General features: G+C 44.7%; 1 protein-coding gene across 1 annotated transcript in view; it reads right to left on the bottom strand.

The window, feature by feature from the left end:
* LOC142591315 (4-pyridoxate dehydrogenase-like) overlaps nt 1-22,339 on the bottom strand; it is a 67,180-nt gene that overhangs the window by 13,358 nt on the left and 31,483 nt on the right. Inside the window, exons 5-9 of the mRNA XM_075703642.1 lie at nt 21,670-21,868; nt 18,275-18,409; nt 13,548-13,672; nt 8,724-8,894; nt 1,505-2,152 (exon numbers count right to left, since the gene is read on the bottom strand). Coding sequence (XP_075559757.1) covers nt 1,505-2,152; nt 8,724-8,894; nt 13,548-13,672; nt 18,275-18,409; nt 21,670-21,868 — 1,278 coding nt within the window. The remainder of the gene's footprint in view (nt 1-1,504; nt 2,153-8,723; nt 8,895-13,547; nt 13,673-18,274; nt 18,410-21,669; nt 21,869-22,339) is intronic.

The following is a 22,339-nucleotide window of genomic DNA, read 5'->3' as shown; positions in this document are numbered from 1 at the left end:
GCTCTTCTACCTGGGTATTTTGCCGCATCTGTATATCTCGTGTTGGGGTTCTTTGAGTATTTCTTGTTAAGCGCTCTAACTCTTGCTTGTCTTCTATCTTTGTGGTATGTTGCATGCATGTTGCGAGGTATTGGAGCGACTAAGATAGAGTCACTTAGAAGTGGCGGCAATCGGGCTTTCGCGTCTGAGTCTGCTATGAAGTTTTCGCTGTATGCGAGCTTGCGAAATACTTCTCTGCCTCTTTGAGTCAGCTTAAGGCGTTCCAGCTGGCTGGCTCTGTGCGCTTCGCTCATTTCTTCCCAGGTGTTATGGAGGCCAAGTTTGAGGAGTGTCGTGGTTGAGGTCGTACTGGGGAGTCCTAGTGCACTCTTGATTGCTTTTCTGATGATGAGGTTGAGTTTTTCAATTTCAGCTTTCTTGAGGAGTAGATAAGGGGTGCCGTATGTGATCCGGCTTATAAGGAGTGCTTGGATTATTTGGACGGTTTCTTGCTCTTTAAGTCCTCTTCTTTGGGTGTTTATACGCCGAATGAGATGGGTTACTTGTGTTATGGTCTTCTGAAGCTTCGGAAGTGTAGCTGCCCCAGAACCGTCTTTATGTATTGTGAGGCCAAGGACGCGGAGGGAGCCAACTTGAGGGATATCGATTCCATTGAGTCTGACGTTGGGATCTGGAGCGACGTAGGCTGGTGGTCTTCCCCGGGTCCTTGCCTTGAGTATAAGTAGCTCTGATTTTTCAGGGGCGCACTGGAGACCGCATTTTCAGAGGTACTGTTCTATCTGATCGATTGCCTCTTGGAGGGTAGTTTGCTGTTGGCCGGTTGTGGACGCTTTTGTCCATAACATTATATCGTCGGCGTATATGGCATGGCTTAAATCTTCGATGCCATCGAGTTGTTGTGGGAGCTTAATCATTGCGAGATTGAACAGCAAAGGTGAAATGACTGACCCTAGTGGAGTTCTTTTGTTGGGCATTTCGAACTTGTCGCTTCGGATGTTGCCTATACCCACCGTAGCCGTGCGATCTTTGAGACATTCGTGTACTTATTGGTAGGTCCGAATTCCGCAGTTTGTATCTTGGAGATTTTGGAGGATTGCTTCATGCTTCACATCATCGAAGGCTCCTTTTGCATCTATTGTTAATATAGAGAACTTTTTTGGCGTTCTAGGTGGTCCAAGAGGTCTTCCTTGACTTGTAGTAGTATATCTTGTGCTGAGAGGAGCTGTCGGAAGCCAAACATTGAGACGGGCATGAGTCCTGAGTCTTCGATGTATGTGGTGAGGCGATCGTGAACCATGTGTTCGAGCAGCTTTCCAGCGCAGGAAGTAAGGGAGATGGGCCGTAGGTTGCTGATTTGTACTGGCTTGTTGTGTTTTGGGATCATAATTACTTTTGCGTGCTTCCATTCTGCCGGGAGCACACCTTTTCCCCAGCAGTTATTCATGTAGTCGTGGAGTCCATTTAGGGCCTTGTCTGGGAGGTTTCGTAGGCTCTTGTTGGTCACCTTGTCATTTCCTGGCGATGTGTTACGGGTCAGTTTGGCAAAGGCCGCATGGAGTTCAGGAAGCGTGAAAGGGCTGTCGAGGGTGAGATTTGGTTCGCCTTTGTACGGTCGGGGATCGGTAGCCTTGGGGGCATTGTCTCTGACAAGTTTACGCTTGATTTCTTCCAGAATTTGTTTGTCTGTTCCTGGATGGGAGTTAATAATTTTCTTGAGGTCATGTCTTTGCTGGGCCTTGGTTCTGGTGGTAGCTAGAAGCGCTCGCAGTATATGCCAGGTCTTCTTCGGGCTGAGTGTGCCTTGAAGTTGGTCGCACAGCTTATGCGAATTCTGCCTGCTGAGTTGATCTCCGTATTCTTCTGCTTGCTTTGTTATGTGAGCGATCCGTCTCTGCAGTTTGCGGTTAAGTTTCATCTTTCTCCACCGCCTCAGTAGTCCTCTTCTGGCATCCCAAAAATGTAGGAGGTGAGAGTCTGCGGCCGGCGTGTCCATCGTGAGTTGGATGAATTTAGTGTGCTTCTCCGCCGTCTTGACCATTTCGGTGTGCCACTCTTCAATGTTTTCGATGTTTTCTTCTATGTCATGTTCTCGGAAGTCCTTCAGCTTTGCCGTTCCGGTTCTACTCGGCTTCTTATGGTGCAGGATTTCAACCTGAAGGATGTGGTGGTCGCTGCCGAGATTTGCTTCCAGTCGGGTCCATTCCGCCTTGGATATTCCTACTGTAAAGGTGAGGTCGGGATTTGTATCCCTGGACACACTGTTGCCTATTCGAGTCGGTAGTTTAGGATCATTCCAGAGGGTGAGGTTATTTTGTTGCGCCGAATCGTGCACTCGCGCTCCTTTCTTGGTCGTGTGCTGGTAACCCCATGCTGTGTGGGGGGCATTAAAATCCCCCATTATTACGAGTTTATGGCCTTTAGATAGTTTTCTGGCTTGCGTGATAAAGTTGACAAAGTTGGATAACGGATCCCTGGGTGGGCTATATAAGCATAGTAAGTATAGTGTTTGGTGTGTCTTCTTCTCAGGTAACACTTCCACTAGGGTGTGTTCCATGGTTGTTCCCTGGATTGCGTGATCTTGCGTGGTGAGATTTTTCTTCGTCAGGATGGCTGTTCTCTGAGATCCGGTGTGTGTATCAAATCCCTGTATGCGCAGATTGGTGTGATAAGCTTCTTGGATAGCGATGATATCTGTTTGTTCCAGTTTGGTCAGTTCTTGGAGGTTTGTTCTTTTGGTTCGGATAGAGCGACAGTTCCATTGCCACAGCTTCATTGGGAGTTGTGGTAATCTCTTCTTGGTATTACTGGCCATCTTGTTCGATATCGTCCTCTTCGCCCCGGGCCATGGATTCCGGTCTGGCTGCATTGTGGAGGTCTTTACGTGCTTTCTTGCGAGCCGTGTCGGTGTTGCTGAGTAGCTTTTCTACTGTGGCTTTCGTTACGTGGTTCTGCTTGGCATAGGACATGAAGTTGCTGAGGTCTTGGAGGGTAGCATGGATAGGGGCCAGAGGAGCGGTGATGTGTTGCAGGAGCTGTTGTGTTATCTCCTTTGCAAAAGTGGCCATGGCCTCCTGTATCTGCTTCCGCACCTCCATTGTTACGATTTCCTTGATTCTTTTTTCCGTAAGGGGCAGTGGGATGTTTGGCATCCCTTGAGGTTTCGATGCTTGATTGGCGGTGTTTTGTTCTTTACACCTTTGTATGAGCTTATCAGCGAGGGCTTTCTGATTTTGGAGTTGTGCTCGCAGGTCTCGTTCGGTTTCCGTTGGTTCTTGTGCTCGTGTGTTTCCTCCTGCAGCGTCTGCATACGTGACTCGCTTTTGTGGGTTGCGTGTACGGGATCCAGATCGTGATCTTGACTGGGGTCTATCGTTTGCTTGACCACTTGTTGATTTGGAGTCACTTCTTGATCTACGTGGACTCTGTAATGAGGTACTGCTTGATTCGGATTGCGCCGGGAAGTCTGAGTCTGAATTTGAGATCCATCTGCGTTGCTGCTCTAGGATCTAGTTTTCCCATTGCCGTCTGATCTTGTACTGTGGTGGATTTGGCTTCAGTTTATGTCGGCACCCCTTCCCTGCTGTCTCATGGGGTTGTTGACAGATTTTACAACTGGGTTGGCGGTCATGTTCTTCCGGTTGATTTTCCATCCCGCACATGTAGCAGAAGTTGATAAGGGGTTTCGGGCAGATATCTTGCCGGTGCCCTAGTTCTCCGCAGGTTCTGCAGTATTGCACAGATTTCCTGTATGGTTTGCAGCGGTAGTCACAGCATTTATATGTGATGTTGTATGGGACGTGCGGTCCGTCGAAGTAGATGAGTGCTGTTGAGGATCGTCCCAGCATGCGTGCTGCGAGAGCCGTGTATCTTGCGGATACTCGTAGCCCCTGTAGTAGTTCTTCCTCGCTCGTGCCTGGCGGGATGTAGTAGATTACGCCTTTGCTGATGTCCTCCGGGGTCCTGACATGTGCGTTGAATTCGTAAATGGACCCTCCAAGCTGGATGCTGGTGATCTTGAGGAGCATGTCGTACGCTATGTCTTTGTTTCGTGTACTTGCGATTATTATATTTTCGGCATGTTGCATTTGAATCCGGATGTTGTCGTAGAAGTCTTTTGGGACAACTTGCTAGCTCGGCCGATGGCATGAGTCACTGCCACCAATGTCCATTTGGAGAGTTGTAAGCCCGCCTTAGGTCTGTAGATGATCTTCGTGTCGTCCACTGGCAAAGTCGGAAGTCTCGATTTTCTATAATGTGGCATGTTTCCCGCAATAGGTGTTGTTGCTCCGGCTTGCTGCGTTCGTAGTTGGTCTGCTTCCTCGGCTGTGGGTTTTGTATGCACCTGCGTCTTCTTGCCTCTCCTCTCCCATGTGTGCCATTTTTCCTGGATGTTTATCGCCTTTCCGCTGTTCACGTCAACGTCCACTCCGCTTCCAGTTGTTGCTGCTCTTGTATCGTCTCCACCTGCATTTCAATGCTGTTTTCCTGGCTCAGTTCTCGTGCACTTGCTGCGTCGGAAGCGTCAGTCAGTGGTACACAGCGGCAGCGCCGAGTCGCTCTCGAAGAGAGCGAGCGGCGGCTCACGAGCGCTCACGAGCCGCGAGATACGCTCCGCGGGTCACGGGTTGGTTTAGCCCGTGACCCGCGTCACGGTTGTTGGTTTAGCTCCTCTAGCGTGGCGTGAAGCCTTCAAACAGGAGAAAATGAGGGTAATTCCACGTACCGCTCATAAACTTGATATCCTTCGGTAGCACTTGCGTGCCGATTCCGTCGACGCCACAGGTTTCGATGAATAAAAGCAGGTTTTAGGAGTAAATGAGATGTTACTGTCATTTGTACCAAAGCGACCGTGCACGTGTAAGTTGCTTGCGTCATAAGTGTCGCAACCACGAGGGTCAAAAATTAAACGAGCCATATTTGTATATGACGATGGAGACATGAATTGACTGACAATGTTCCAAGACGAAATATCTGCGGGTCTATGTTTAGACAAGATGACTTGCCTACTCAAATTGATACCTTAGATTGCGCACAAATGCGGGGACGAAATTATTATTATTTTTCTTGAAAACATATATACATTTAAGCGGAAAGGGAAAGGGAGGAGCAGGCTGGCAACTGCCACCGGAAGGGGCACAACGCCTGCCTATTTTTCCGAAGGGAAGTGACAGCAACACAGAAATGGAAGATAGGAAGGGCGGGAGGAAATATGACAGAAAGAGCAACAGGACGAACCCAAAGAATAAAGCAGAACACGCCGTACAGATCACACACAGTAGGGCTGGTCACTGAACGTCACGCTACAACAGAATGGTATATAGAAGAAATAGTATAGTAAGCAAGGACTACCCAAAACAGACGCAAACTACCAAGTGGGAATTTTATTGAAAGACCATTATATGAAGACGCTTACAAGCGCTGTCATCTGGTTCTTCCCTTTATTCGTCTGTTTAGTGTGCAACCCAAAGTTTGAATACGCATAAGTACAAACTAGCCCAGCGTTCAGTTCTGCTGACTTGTCTGCGTCCAGACAGCAACTGCTTCTCTAAAGAAATTTTATAGCTAACTACCCCCTCCCTCACCTCTAATGGTAGAGGGAAATGAGGGGTAAGTCTGAGTCATCCAAAGAAACGCCGTCAACGAAAGCGGTCGTTGCTCTTATGAAGACACGTCCCCATACCAAAACATTGGTACCTGGCATCCTTCTTTCGAACACATTGGATCGGTATTAAAAGAAGGAACATATAATGTCCCCAATCACTGGAGTAGAGAGATCATCTTGAGGGGCCTTTGCTGAAACTCTGAAACCTTTCTTTCCTGGAGCACCTTTCGGACCTTAGGTGAGGAGAGGAGCTCTTTAGCAGGGAAGCATCGATAAGACAAGTAACGCTATTCTCAATGCTTCATTTACCCGTCTTGGGAAAAAGAACGATTTCGCATGGTACCGATCTGGTGCCACAGGACTTACATTAAAAACAACCATCATATAGCGCACGAGAATAACGTAATTAGCAAAATAAAGGAAGTTTCTGTACTATTTTTTCCACTGCACGGTGAAAAAAAAAAGCTTTACTTTCTTCCAATTTTGCTTACTTTCTATGAGAAATCTCCCATGAACATCGAAAAATGTGACGTATTCTTCAGCCCGCGAACGTTAACATCGGAACAGCAGTATAGAAAGCGTTCTAGTTTAGTTCACGCTCGTGTCTCGTAGCGTTCCAGCAGCAAACGAGTGTACTCATGTCATGGCGAGTCTCGTACGCACGCAGTTAGGTGAAGTACTGGTCCACGACCACGCAGTGAGATGAAGTGCTCGTCCAAGGAAAGGCAGCGGCAAAGCGAAGGCGGGCGGTAGCTTTAGAAACTGCCTTACAGTAAGCAAACCCCAAGGGAACCTTCAATACGGGTGACACAGCAAGCAAGCTACAAATTTTAACACCTGACTGCATAACCGCTATGGATGCCCTTTTAGCGAGAGAATGAAGGCTTCAGAACTTAGGCTGATGTCGTTACATTTGTATTTCAAATGTAATTTTCACTGCGGTCTTTTTAACCTTAGTCAAAGCAAAAAGGTAATGTAGAGATCATTGTTCCTGCCAGTACTGAAAGCAGTAGGCTCACAGTACACTCGGCTTTGTCTTGTAATCTACACCTGTCGATCTTTTCAAGGTACCTTCAACGCACTCTTTTATGCACATCAAATATCCATCTCTTCTTCCTCCGATATTCCGGAATGAACCTCAGATACATCCCCCCCCATAGAGCTACGTGTACCTGCTTCTTTTGACAATAGATTTTGCGTGTGTGCATAATCAAATAAAATTAGGCATTGTCATTCTGAGAATAAGTGCACTCACCAGAATAAGAACTGCTTCATTGTGGCGCAGTTAGTATGACTAACTCTAAAAGAAAAGCTGAGCGGAAAGAGGGAATCGCAAAAGTGATGTCATGATGCAATTCTCATTGTGGCGAGCGTAAAAAATTTCAGATAGGCTAAAATAATCTTTTTCTACGCTACAAGTACTCAAAAGTTAACATTACAATCAGCATCTGCACGCTGCATATGCGTACGAAGTGCTTCCAAAGTTTATTCGATACACTTTTCAGAAACATCGGGTCGCTATTTTAAAATTTCGAATTCGAGTCCATTTTCGGAGATCGAGTCCGAAAAATTCACGAAACCATCGTTACGCGTTCAGTCGATTGGTCACCATTGCACATTGGCTTCGTGAGGCTTGTGGCAGTGCTTTGATTTTGCGAGAACTGGCTTATAAAGCTGCACTTCCTTTACTGTATCAGTTGTAAGATTAACTTACAACTACGAAGGACCTTTCTTTCTTACATTGCATATAGAGTGTCGAGTGTAAAACTGTGGGCGAAAACTGCACAAGCACTATCCAACATATCACACATCAATGGCATGAATCTGATATAGAAAGCGCCATTTACACACCACGCAACACTAAAGATACGAGCAATGGTCGTCCTTAAAAGAGTCAACTATAGGTAATACCAGCTGCAACAATGGAACTCACGAAGAGATGGTGCCAGACTTGTTGCAACTGTGTTAGTCGTACACGTCCATCAAGTGACCAAACATTTTACTGAACTCAATATAGAAATGAAAGCTGTAAGTACGCGTGACAAAGGCTGTCGAATTCGATGTCATACTTTAGCGCAAACGGTCTCGTTATAGCAGTCTTGAGTACAACAGATCAACTTAGTAGTTCTGCGCAAACCAGCAAGCTGGAGAGAAATAATTAATGAAGGGAAAATGAGACATCCACCGCTTCGTAGCAATTACTACAAAGGAAACCAATATGGGTTCTTCGAAAGAAAAACCTCAGAGTTGAAGAAAAATTCGTCCTGGTCCGGGACTCGAACCCGGAACCCGCGCCTTTCCGGGGCAGCCGCTCTACCATCTGAGCTAAGCAGGCGAGTAGCAGATGGCAGGGCGAAGTGGAATTTGTTGATAACACGAAGCAAAGGCCAGCGTTTGACGTAGTAGTTCTGCGGAAAGCCGCAAGGTGGAGAAAAGTAATTAATAAAGGGAAAATCGGACACCCACCCGTTCGTAGCAATTGCTACAAAAGAAACCTCCGTGTTGTCGACAAATTCGACTTCGCCCTGCCATCTGCTAGCCGCCTGGTTAGCTCAGATGGTAGAGCGGCTGCCCCGAAAAGCGGTGGTCTCAGGTTCGAGTCCCGGACCTGGACGAATTTTTCTTTGACTCTGAGGCTTGTCTTTCGAGGAACCCGCATGGGTTTCCCTTGTAGCAATTGCTACGAACAGGTCGATGTCTGATTTTCTCTTTATTAACAGTTCAACTGAAAACGTTGGTAGAAACCATTGGTAGAAGGACTTGGACTCTCCATGAGCGCTGCAGATTTCCTAACGAAAGCAATGGCAAGTGCCCGTTATAGATAGCCTGTATGACAGCTGCTAGCTTTCGTTACAGTTTTACCGCAGATATTACCGTGCTGTTTAAGGACTTCTTTCTGCGCTCCTGTGTACACCTGAACATATTCGACTTCGTGTTTGTGGTTGCTGCTGTTAACATTCAAGGATATCTGCGGCGGATAGCTTTCGCATAAAGCACTTCCACGGTACCGGCCACTATTTAAGGAGGTACAGTGTATGAAAAGAGTAGCTGCGTTTGCGATGGCACGGTATAATTGGGTTAACAAACATATAGTCTCTCTAGAAAAGAAAAAGAAACTCACTCCGAGGTTCTCCAAATAATCTTTGCGTCCGATTCCTGAGAGCATGAGCAGCTTGGGAGAACCGATTGCTCCAGCCGACAAAATCACTTCGCGCTTCACGCTCACTGTCTTGCTCTGACCGTCCTTGGTAAATTCCACTCCCGTGGTTTTATTATTTGAATCGAAATTGATCTATAAGCCAAAAAAAGCAGTGATATTAGGTGACGATGAGGTGAGTCTTCACTATACATATACATACATATATACTATACTATACTATACTATACATACTATACTCTACATATACATAGTATACATATTATAGTCACTTGTAGCTATCAAAAGCCACAGCTGTCTGGAATTACTAATGCCACTGCAGTTGCTTGACGTTACCAATGATTACCCTAACTTACACAAACGATTGTGACGAATATTAGCAACAGAAAAATGTAAGGAAGTATAGGTTACAAAGCGCCATTCTGTTTCTATAAGCAAGTAACCACATTGTCGTTCTCTCCCTCAGGAAGTGCATTGTGATAATGCGAAGTATCGCTAACTACTGTGCTGTGGAAAGTAATAGGTCTACAAAATACATAAATGATAGCGAATGTGCTGTGGAGAGGCGTAGCCAGGAATATTCTCTTGAAAGGTTGGGGGCCACACTCGACCACGGCATGGGGGAAGGACAAGTGAGTGTGGCCGCTCATCGTTTTACGGCAGGCTCACAAGAGGAGGGGAGAGGGGGCAGGTCACCAGGGTACCCCTCCCCCTGGCTACGCTTCTAGGGCTGTGCGATTACATTGAGATGGTGCCGCATCTACGCAAGTAATTAACAGCTGATGAAATGATAAATCCTTAGACTGAAGCTAGCGTTCGAAGAAGAAACGTATTCGTGAGAGCTCTGTTCTCTGTAGAATGGTTGGCTCTAGGCTGAGTTTTCCTTTCTCTGCACAATGTTGATAACTTCAAGTTTTCAACTTATTTTCAATACACCGCATTGCCTGAATTAGTGACAGAATATGGCGACCGGATACGACCAGGGAAAGGCTATTAAAATAATTTTTTTTCACTTAACAGTGGCCGCGTTTATAAATATTTCGTAAGTTACAGGAGCTGACAATGTGAAAACTTTGAAATGTAGCATTCGCTATCGCAAGTGAGCATTAAGCATGATGGTAAAGCTGCTGTAACACCCCAAGCAACTAACGAACACTTATACAACATTGGCGTCATGTGCCATATACATGGCCATACAGGAACCTAGCTTACTCTAGGCTTGCCTTATAGCAGAAGAAATCTCGTTCCAGTTGAGTGGCGTTATTGTGCATGCACACCTGCGCATCTGGCACCATAATCATGCAAGTCGGATGTACCTCTTCAACTGCGACCAACGAATACTTCACCAGTAAAGTGAGTCTGCATCACTCATCTTCACCCCCGTTGTCAGCCGCCACGCTTGTCTTCAGTTTTTATTTGGCCCTTTTTAGAAATCAATTATGGCTATGATCAATGACCCATGACTTAAATTTTTTTCCAAATTTAGTTCATTTCTTATTTTTCACCCTTTATGTGAAACGTTTATTAAGTATACCTCACATCATGTTTTGAGGAAGGAATGCAAATTAGCGTTTTCAACATTACATTGCAGCCTCCCTATACTAGTAGTGCGACTAGCTTTGCCCAGATATAACTGGCTTCTGTAGTAAAAATAGCTTCCACCCGAGCAAGAACAAGAACTTGCGGCGGCTTCTTGTGTTACCAGTTTTATTATTTGTAAATGAATGGAAGGATGGAAAAACTTTTTTGATTGAATGCATTGACGGCTTTCTTCTGGTAAAAAAATATTCCCTGCGATTCTACATTTTTTAACACTAATTGCAGCATATTTGTCCTTGAAAACATCCAGCAGATGATAACTATTACTGAACATTTGTGTGGTTGGGCACAAAACGAGTAATAATTTCTACCAATGACTAAAAGCCTGAAAATTTAGCTTCAATGGCAAAATAAACAACATAGTGTATTTCCCACGCACTGTGGGATCTGATATTATGCGGATAACGTTGCAGGTACCTGGCTGTTCATCATTGTTTGGAGTATCGCAACACTTTACCCGGGGAACCAACGTGTTTGAGTAAATTCAGTAGTTGTGCGTGTAGGTCGCAAGCTAACGTCTGTGAGGCGACAGCAGCACAACGTTGACCACGTTGAAGGCAATCGTATGTCAGGAAATAAAGACACGATATCCACGCTGGCCGCTATGCTCGAGCATACTACGTGACGATTAGTGATTTCTAGATGGGCGGTGGACGAGATGGATTGTTGCGTCATACAAGAACGTGTTACACAATCACACGTAGGTACAGGGTGTTTGAGCGAACATTTTCAAAATCTTTAAAGGTTGCCTGTGGCAGATATCACAATTCTAGTTCATGAGCTGGTCTACTGGAAGCGGCGGACAAGAGTTGTACAAAAAATTGATATGCAGAATCGTATAATTAATAAAAATTCACTAATTGAGTTTTTACCTAATTACATTATGGCCCATATTGCAATTTACAAATTTTAGCCATGGAGTTCGCAAGGCGGATCCACTTGGAACGAATTTTCAAGATGACACCAGTTTGGAGATATATATTCCCGAACTTTGTGGAGAAATGCATTGGCGTTCCCGTCACTTGCGTGCTTCAGTGCATGAAACGACGTTTTGCTAAAGAATTAGCTTGATAATTCATTCCAAGTGGATTCGCCTTGCGAACTCCACGGTTAGAATTTGTAAATTGCAATATGAGCCGTTAGATAATTAGCTATAATTTAATTTGCCAATTATTGTTAATTAGACGATTTTGCATTTCACTTTCTTGCGCAAGTAGTGTCCGCCGCTTCGAGTAGACCGGCTCATCAACTAGAATTGGGCTATCTGCCACAGGCTAGCTTTAAAGATTTTTGAAAGTTTTCGCTGAAACACCCTGTGTATGGCTATGTCATGTGTTGTATGCTAGAACGAAGATAGGACCTGTAGCGCAGCGAAGAAATGGTAAAGCATGGTTAACTTGGGCGATCGCGAAGTTGGCAGAACATCGGACTGTTTTTGCGTAGCCTAAACTTCTACGGCGAAAGTACTGAGATAAGTCGGCGGTTTCACGAAATAGAGCAGTCTGACACGGCGCCTCAAAGTGCGAGCTGTCACCAGGAATAATATAATAATATTTGGGGTTTTACGTGGCAAAACCACTTTCTGATTATGAGGCACGCCGTAGTGGAGGACTCCGGAAATTTTGACCACCTGGGGTTCTTTAACGTGCACCTAAATCTAAGCACACGGGTGTTTTCGCATTTCGCCCCCATCGAAATGCGGCCGCCGTGGCCGGAATTCGATCCCGATGTGACCAGGAAATAAACCGAGAAAGTTGCACGTGGTGCGCGCGCCGAGTGTTTTAAACAGCTGGCTGCCTTCAGAATGAGATGCGTATGCGTGCGATCCTGGCCTAGTAGCTAGAGCACCCGGCTGCTGTGCTCCACACGGGAGGTTCGTTTTCACGATCAGTCACACGTTATTTTCTTCCTAGCTTCCTGCCTACCGCTAAGCCTCAAGAATGAAGCAAGGAATGCTTCGCAATAAAACTGTCCTCGCAGTTTTCAAAATTGTTCGAAATGGCAGATGTAAAAAACTCGAACCTCAGGATATTACACCTAACCCTCAGTATCACTGTTCTGTCACCTTCACGCATTAATACTTCTGAATTGTACAAAATTGAGGTACTATACACTGTTCTGGAATATGCCATTCTGTGGGGGAAGGGGGGCTTTTGCAAATGCCTCATAAACGTTGCATAAATCTCACGTAAGCTGAGAATTAATACATCGCGCCTATCCAGACGATGTTTTCAGCAGATACACTTCACAGAACGTCACAATGGCACGGTTCAAACTTGATTTTGGATGTTTCCGTGTACACCACTAATTGCGATTTTGGCACCTACGTATACGACACGTTAAATGTCGTTGTCCTCAGCTAGCCACAGTGCGCTCATCCAGTGGACTCATCGCGGCACCGCATGGCGTCAGCGCTATCTACGCTACGTAGCAGACCGCAACAACATGAAACTGTAGCGCGCATGCGCAACGTTTGCTTTGTGCACGACAGGGCTTGAGTGCCCGCTCCCGCTCATATGCTGAAGACTGGCCTTGCGTTACGTGGTGCGTTCTGGATTTGTCCTGCACCTACTTGAGCGTCGGGTAGCAGCCACTTGCGAATTTTGAGGCACTATCAAAGGCTCATTACGAAGCGAGTCTGCGAAGACGTCTAACCAGGAGTGGCCAAGTGTAAGCTCGCTGGCAAGCGTGCATGTGGTCTGACCTTAGGTATCACGTACTTATTCATCTACTTGAGTGTTCAAAGCTAGTAGAAGTATGCGAGAACTGCCGTCTACAGTACCGATAAACAGCGAGGCCAAAGTTTACTTCTATATGTGGCCGGCCGCGCCGAAACGTAAGCAGACGATAGTCGGCTTCTTGCGAAAGTTCCTAATTATTACCGAAATTTGAAAACAAGTTTACGCTTACTTCAGCCTATTTAGCAAACTGCATTTACAGCCGACTATCGCCCCAACACTTCACACTCGTCCGTTTAGGCTTGTTTAACTGCGGCGACTTTATTGCAATTTAGGTAGCGCTTCAGCGCCTACTCCTTGCGCGTGCGGCATGAAGCTTATGTGAAACTTTATTTTAAGTGAAACGACGTAGAAAGCAGATACAGCCATATTGAAACAAAGTAACACTTCAGGTATGCGCTTGTACCGACCAATAGAAATCCTATTCGCTATACAAGGAAACCATGGTTACCTTTGTCACTGTGCTCTTCGTAGAAACGTGTAAGTTATTGCGTGTTCGACGAATCGCATCAAGAAAACACGTGCTTGCGCCCATTCGAACACCATTCAATGTGTTGCACTGTACCCTGGAGCATCCTTTAATAAAAAAGGCAGAAAGTCATTTCATAAAATAAAACTGCTAGGCGTCACTCTTGGATGTGAACAAAATGAAAACACTAAAGCAGTCACATTTCCAAAGATGAGTCGGCAACGAAGGCGATTTAATTCAATTGTGAATCACCTGGCCAGGAACGTCTACTCTTAAAGGCTACTGGTAGAACACATGTGCCACCTAAGAGCTGCTGAAATTTATTAAAGACCAACTGCAACGAAATTATTGTACGCGTAAAAAGCCCAGTTTCAGATAATTTAGACATGCGGTAGTGTCTGTGCAAAATCTTACACTTGAAATGCAACTCAATGTATCACAAAGAGCTCGCAAAAATAATTGTTTTTCTTACCAAAACTGAAAAAAAAACGACGCCATTATCGCCCGGCAGAAGTGACGTACAGCGAAGAATGTGGAGAACCAGTGCCCGTGCTGTCTGCGTTCCTTTCTTGTATTCCGTTCCGGTGTATCAGTGAACAGGTTGTGCACATGCGCTAGTCATAGACACGGTATGTCAGCTGCTTCGTGTGCTGTGACAGCGCTGTTGCGCGCCCGCGATGTTCTTTTAACGTGAAGTATTCTCCGAGTCCACCCGATTTTCTCTATCTCGTTGTCTACGCTAAACAGCAGGGCCTCGATGCGTTCTGCCTCCCCTCGAAGAAGAGCACATCGGGTAGCCAAACTAAAAGGATGGTGTAGGTCGGCTTAACGCGGACGCGATCCGCGCGTGACGCATTTACGCTAAATTGGCGCAAGTTGGACGCTCCACAGTCGTGTGGCTGTCGCGGGAATACATGTCCTGCCACACGCTTGATGAGCTTGAAGAGCTTGAAGATTGCGCGCTAGCTTGGCTGACCAGCAGCATACTATTAAAGTTCACTGACGCGAGCGTGTTGCGCTTGCGCCTTGCGGCAAAGAAGCGCTCGCTCGCCGCGCACTTAGCCGCTAGCGCTGCGGCAACAACCAATCGCTGCGCCGCTGCGAATCACGTGTAAAGCGGATGATACAATTTTAGCGATCTGAGCATCTCCGGCATGCAGGGTTGCCAGATGGTCCAAGGGTTGCCAGATCGCCCCAAGAAAACATAGCCAATTGATGGCAAAATGTAGCCCGAAAAGAGCCAGACCCATATTTTTTGTGAGCGAAAAGTAGCCAGAAACGCAGCCTAGAGATTTGATAATGTTGTGCAGGTGTCTTATAAATGGGATAGATGGCGTCCAAATCTCAGCGCATTTTTCCCGGCTCTAATGTTACTTTCGCCGCAGTCGTAACGAATTCCGGCTTAGAGCTGCCACTCAGGCGTGGATTCGGACAACACTCATTCTCACAATGAACCGAATAATTTATCTCCAACTCCAACTCCAACATTTTACTGGCATTTACTGAGCCACATTCGTGCCTCGCTTTACCCAAAGCATTTTTCTGTAAGAGTCGGGCGAAATATTGGCAGCTCCAACCTATAGGATCAGATTACGCTGGTATCGATCGAGTGCCCAAGACCCGACACGAACTCCGCGCTTTAAAATACGGATGCCTTTCCTGTAGGCTTGATTTATACAATAAAGAGTTATTTGTCTCCCTCTCTCTTTCTTTGTCTCTCAGTTTATTCAAAAGCAGCTCGGCGCTGAGTTAGTAAATGCTGCTGCTTGGGGGAACACTGGACTCCGAAGAAAACTTGAAAACTTCTCGCTATTTTCTCGTGCGAAGAAACGGCAGTTGTGACTGCAATTCCCCTTTGCGTGGAAACAAACAGAACAACCTGCTGACCCATAACCGAAGGGGTGAATTAAACTTTATAGTTCTAAGTGCAGCTGAATTAGGGCACTGGCAATAATCCAGGTGACATCAGTATCGAAAAGAGTTGAATGCCGCAATATTTAAACAGGGATTCGTTGGCCTAATTTCTGTAATATGAGAACGTGCACGTAAGTTTCTCTGAATGCAGGCGCATAGGCGTGTGTAGCCAAATTTCCGAGGGAAGGCTTTGTACCTTACTTAGAGTGTGACTTGAACAAAAAAATAAATGTAATTCTACTAGGGAGTAAACAAATCTTATTTTATGGGTCACGCACGGCTGTCATGAAGTTAAGTACAGTGTTAACCGCTTTGACTAACAAATTCAAGCACTATACATTAGAATAGCAGTCAGTAGAGCATTAATATACATTTGCATACTGGCAAGAACTATTTGGCCAACCACCACTGCGATGTGGCCAAAAATAATAAATTATGGACGTAACAGTACCACGAACAGCTATTATGTATATCAAACGTAGTTTTTTTTCAATCACAGCTCGAAAATATGCACGCGCAAAATATAATATAATACTTAGCAAGCTAAAGAAAGAGGAACTACAATTGCCATAAAGTACGTGCTTATAGAAAGTACGCCATAATCACAATTACTGGTACGCACATAACATACATTAAAAAAGAAATGTCGCAGGAGTACGGTATGAAAATCGACGAGTTATCATCCTGACTTGGCAACGCAATCACTCGCCGACTATTGATGAGCAATTGCCTAGCCATCATCACTGTCGACGAAAATCCTTTTCATATATTTACAGAGCTTATCACTGTAATAAATGTGACGTTCAAAAATTACTGTGAAACAATCGCATCTTTCACGTAATACAAAGCTGCTTGACTAAAACAAACAACGAATAACTAGAGCATTACGTAGAGTCCCAGTTGATACTTCTCACAGAGGAGATTTACGCAAATGGATTAAATACTCAATCTAGCCCCATTTGAGTTAACTCCTACTGTCACTTGGACCATATAAAACTGCAGGTTTCAAACGCAACAGAAACTTTTCATCTGGCAGAAAATCCTTGCTGAAATACCCACCCCGTGCCAGACCAATCTTAACGCAGCGTCTCATTCAACATGTAGTTTCTCAGATCATTCCTTGTCAACGAAACCTGGCGGAACAACACGCTTTCTACGACTGTGTTCGAAACAGGTAGCACAAGTAGGGGCAAAGCGAGCTCAGATAGCAGGGCGAACATTGGGTTTCCGGCATTTCTTTTTTTGCATTTTTGCATAAAGGACCACGGGGGAAAATGACGTGCCACGACATGCGTACCTACACTTGAGCTGTTGTGCAAGTGGACATAATGTTTGTTGTATAGCAGCCGGCACGGCACATGTAGCCGATAGCTGTAAGCCGCGCTGTTTCTCTTACTGAATCATGCATGAACCGGCCGCAGATGGCTCCGAACCCAAAGCAAAAAGAAGAGAGCTTAGCGCTGGAAAGGCGTGTAAACATGGCAGCCGTGAGTGGACGTCATCCTCCCAGCGCGAACATTGCCTAAAAACAGAGCCTTCGAGATCGTCTGCATATCTTGGTAGCAGCAATGAGCTTTGGGTTTTCATAAACCAGTGTTTCCGAGTTTTGTCAGTTTTGACGTGGTCCTCGGGAATCGGGAAGTCCTTACGACAAAAATAGCCCCAGTATAGCCATGTGGCCAACTCAGAATTTTCGACGCCAACCGCCATAATAGTAGCCAAATTTGGCTATGAATAGCCCAATCATGCAACCCAGATTACGAGCTCAACAGGGAGAACGCAGGCTGAAATAGACACCCTTCAACTCGCAAATGACGGGCGAGCAATGCGCCTGGGTAACTGGGCGCAACATGGCACAACTGCGGGATCAATAGTTGCGTACGGTTCCTCAATATGCGCCATATCCGCATTGCTACTGCTTAGCCACCAGGCGCACGCCTAGTCTGCATAGTCGCTATTTAATTGCTCCTGATAACAAAATTAGCGCTTACCAGCCCTGAGGCTTTGCCAAGATTACTTACGGAGTATGCGCTATCCATTTAGAGTTAATTTCACCAAAGTAAAATTTCGTTGCAGCAGGCCTTTAGGGCGAAAGCCTTAAGCCCCTCATGGCCAAAGAATCTGTTTTACCGTGTTATCAAAAAAATTAATGTCTGGCGTTATGGCACCAAAATTGTTGGTGCCACCCACGAACATTTGTGGGACTCGAATCCACGTCCTTTAGTGGGAGTCGAACTCGCACTTTGGTGGGGCCAAAATTCAACGAATCCATAATTGATCGTGCTGTTATTGATGACCGAATCCACGAATATTGATGGGAGCCGAACTGGTGACCTTTGATGTTAATTAGGGCGAAATTAGGGTGGAGTTAATTAAGGTATTTAACGCACTCGAGCTCACGACCTTTTTTGGGAGAAAACATGTAACAGGAACTAACAACGTATTCGAATGAGAATGTCAAGTAATTTAATGAGTCTGGTGAGAGCGGAGACCTTCGCCTTTAGCGTATGCTAAAGTGACTGTCAACTTTTGTTTGGAAATTTATACATCATTAAGTACTTAGTTTTCTAATTCTCTGGATCCGGATTTTTTATTGTAAAAGAATACCTCGCAATAAATTTTGCACACACACAAACAGACAAAATAATAGCCGGAAAGGTCGAAGAAGCCAACAAATCTGAACAACTAAAAAAAGAAAAGAAACACTTACTGAATGAGCAAGAATGAGTGCAGCGCTCGTCAATATCAGAAAGTAGAGCCCGTAGAAACTATAGTCTTAAGTGTTTATAGCTTACCCATGTGTTTTTTGCCGTTGTAATCAACTTTTTCATAGCCAAGCTCTTCACAAGCTTCTAGAAAGGCGTCACTTACAGGAGTGTGGTAGTCAGGGTATTGGACCGGCGTTTCTCCGCTGTTCCCGTGGTACTTCTCTGCACAAATGAGAAAGATGTTGAAAGTCAGTTATATAGACTAGCCAAAATTGTCAGGTTTATATCCTGGACTCATCTTCGATAAACCAGCTCAAAAACTTAGAGTAAACTAGATGCCTTTTGGAGTTCTTCATGCAGATAAAGTAGAAGTTTTATAAAATAATATTAATTTTCAAGCGCCACCCACTTGATAGGAAGGAAACATTTTTGTCAGCACATTGTGCGTTTCCTTCTCTGCAAGATATCCCGGGAAGTACTTGAAATACAGCTATGAGCATTTGTTTGTGTTGCCTAAGCCTAGGTAAAGACAGCAGTATAAAGACAGAGGGCTAGCTGTGTAGCCAGCCTCGAAGTAGGCTCAGTCTCTTTTAACGATTACTCAAGATGCTGGCTTAACCCATATAAAGACGCATCCGTTAGGCGTATGTCTATGATTCAGCGGTCAGTCAGCGCGAAGAAAATATGGAGGTCAGCCAGGAAGTACCAAAATTTTGTTCGTATAGCCCCATCAGCAAATTTTGACCGCTTATAAAGCTATGAAATAGAGCTGACATGATAGGGCTAAGGGACGAGTACTTCCACTCCAATATTTTCCTATGTTGTATTATTCGCAGGGGCTGCACACCCTTAAACGACATCGCCTCTGGGGGCAAAAAGATTTGCGAATGATAATTAAAGACCTGTTTGCATTTAATGCGTCCTTTATTCATTGGTTCTCATCAGAACTGGAAATGATAACATAATCTTTGTCTGATATTCATAGGCTGGAAGGTTTTCGGGAAAGCCGTGAATATATCTACAATCTTTCCTGTCGATATTGAATACACGAAACTAAGCGTATAGGGGAAATTAGTTGTACTTACCAATTAAAGAAAATGCTAAATCACTGGCAATGAAGTGGAAAAAACAACTTGCCGCCCCCCACGTCTTCGCATTGCGCGTGCGATGCTCTTGTCTCGCACGCGTAATGCGAATACGGGGGGAGGGGGAAAGTTGTTTTTTTCATACACTTTCATTCCCATTAATTTATCATTTTCTTTAATTGGTAAGTACAAAGCATTTTCCCCATGCTTTCCTTGGTGCCTTTGTTTGTTGGGCTTCTCATGATATGATTAGCAACCACATCGTGTACGATCATAGACTATCTACTTCTCTTAACTCCGTCGCTGAGAAATGGAGAAAACAAATAAACAAAAAGAATAGTAAGCAGGTTAACAAGAAGTACCTCTGGTTGGCTACGCTACAGACGAGAAGCAAGAGGAGGCAATAAACATAAGAAAGTAGAACTTGTTGCTGGGGGAGTTGCTTGGGATCTAATGAATACATTTTTACGCCAAAAAAAGGAAAATAAAGACTTGGGAGGGCGCTCAATAGGCGCTCAATCGGTCTTCTCGTACTTTCCTTCCCAAGTGTTTATTTTCCTTGTTTAGGCGCAACAATGTATTCATTAAACATAAGAAAAATCAGAGACATTCTTGAGCGTATAACATGGAGTCCATGAAAATGTCATGGGGTTGAAGGAGATCATGCATATATCTTCATCTTGTAGATAGCAGTATCTGCTTTAGAAGAAAGGAAACCGGGGAGCCCCATTTTTATTATTCATGTCATAAGAAGTCAACAAACAAGGACACTGATGACAACGTAGGGGAAAATACTTATACAGTAAATGAGTTAAAGAAATTAGAAATTAATGTAAAGGTAAATGGTTGAAGAAACACTAGCCGCAGTTGGAGAACGATCCCACGTCTTCGCATTATGCGTGCGATGCTCTTGCCAATTGAGCTACCATGGCGCCGTTTCCTCATCCGTTTTCGGGGGTATTTATATTTTTACTAATAGAACAAACATTGGAATAGCTACCCAGTGCAACCACTCACAAGCATTGGCGGCGGATGTAGAACATCCTTTCTTCCACAGGCGTCCCCAATATTTCAGGATTGCTTCTTTCATGTTCGCATTGCAAATATGCGAACTTGATATCTAATCACGAAAACTTGGCATTGCCTAGACGACCCAATTCGTTATCGATCCACGGCAATAGATAAACATTGGGTTCAGTGACATGGTTTAACATTCTGTAGGCTATAGTTATGCGCAATGAGTTGTACTTCTTTCTTACTTTGTTGATGGCCCCTCTACTTCTCGGCCTTCCTTTATAAGTCAGTGGGCACGGTCTGACTTGACTCGCGTGCTGGCTGACGGTTCTGTGACGTCCTCTTGCAGCAACTCTTTTAAACTGCTGCTTGATCCCTTCTCGTTTAGTTGAACATAATATGTAAGACTGGCTGTTGAACAGGGCGTGCGGAATCATCCAAAATAAGGAGGTGCTTTGTAATGGACGTGTACCGTACTTTACATAATGCTAAAACACATTTGTAAAATTGTCCTGCTGGACACATTACATGGTCTCCCTATTGGGCAAGCATGTCACGGTTTATATGAATGGGTTAGGTTTAGCTCGCTACCGGAGCTGGCTCCGACGATACACTTATCAAAGCGAACGTCTCGGTAGCATCAATGACTTCGCCTAGGAATGTCGTTGTCATGCCTCAAAATAAATGATGGCACTCTTCAGTAACGTTTGTGAGCAGAAAAAACTGAATAATGGTATCGCAACTTCAAGGTTCCTCCGTGAATTAAATTGTTGGGTGCAAGGAACAGGCGTGCGTTCGCCTCTGCAATGCCATTAGCACTTGTCTACGTCGCATTGGATGGCAGTAAAAATCTGCGATGAAGAAGTGCGGTGATCTTCCGTCCATCTACACATAATGATCAAGTAATGCTACTTCGAACAAAAATCGCTATTTGAACGTAAACCCCGAAATAAACTACGTTTTGGCTATGTTATTACGACACGTAAATAGTGAAGATGGTGTCGGAAATGCAGCAATGTACTCGGTCACTACACATAGATAAGATCTAAAACCATAAGCTTGTGTATTTGAAACCAGTAATCCCACGTACATCGCAAACTGCACCGTACAACATGGCGATCAAACGAACGGCATATCCAGCGCACTCGCACTGAAACTCCACCTCTGCAGCCGACAGCTTCATCATTGCAGCCGACAAGTGTAACATCAGTGCCTGTGCATGTCCTTTTTATGTGTACCTGTCCATGTCAGATGTAAGTGCGGTGCTTGGTTCACCAACTAGCCCATCAGAATCTTTTTAGACACGTGTAAAATGAAGCCGTCTAAAATGCATTAAAATACATACAGCATATATATTTCTTCTTGCACACAAAGTTCACTCACCTCTTTCTGTCACGTTTTGGTCATTGACCATAAAATTCTCAATCTGCTTGAAATATTCCAATACTGAGCTATAACCCCAGCCAGTCGCACCGTACGTCTGTTCCCACTTATCAAAGTCGTGTTTGCTTCCACGCACAAAGTTCATAGAATTAAGAGAGCTTGTGCCTCCGAGAACTTTTCCTTGAGTCACAGGACCCATCTGCTTCGAACATCCAAAAGAAAAACGTTTTTGGTTTCACAAATAGGTCGTAAAAGAGCTTTCAGACTACATTTTCTTACTGCTCACTCACGCACTTTCCTAAATGAAGGGAGAACAGAAAGATTCTGTTTTTTTACTCTACTGCTACATTCATTATACTCTAAACGCGAAAAGCGTTACAGAACGGTGTGGCTGTACTAAACTATTGAAAATAAACAGTCAGTAAAAAAAATAGGTTATCGTTTTCGGAATGTACAATTTTAGCAAGTGCTTAACAATATATTAGCTACGCGCCCATAAAAATACAATTTATTTACACATGAGCGCAGGCATTATTGCAAAAAATAGAAATAAGGGCATCTGTTAATAAAATGTTAGGTAAAGCGGCTCACAATTGTTGAAGTTCATTCACAGACGCCATTTTTTCGGGATTGTGCTTCAAACCAACGGAGGATCGAGAGACCAAGGAAT

This window comes from Dermacentor variabilis, chromosome 8 (genome assembly GCF_050947875.1).
Source record: "Dermacentor variabilis isolate Ectoservices chromosome 8, ASM5094787v1, whole genome shotgun sequence".
Taxonomy (NCBI): domain Eukaryota; kingdom Metazoa; phylum Arthropoda; class Arachnida; order Ixodida; family Ixodidae; genus Dermacentor; species Dermacentor variabilis.
This window is presented reverse-complemented; position numbering and strand designations above follow the sequence as displayed.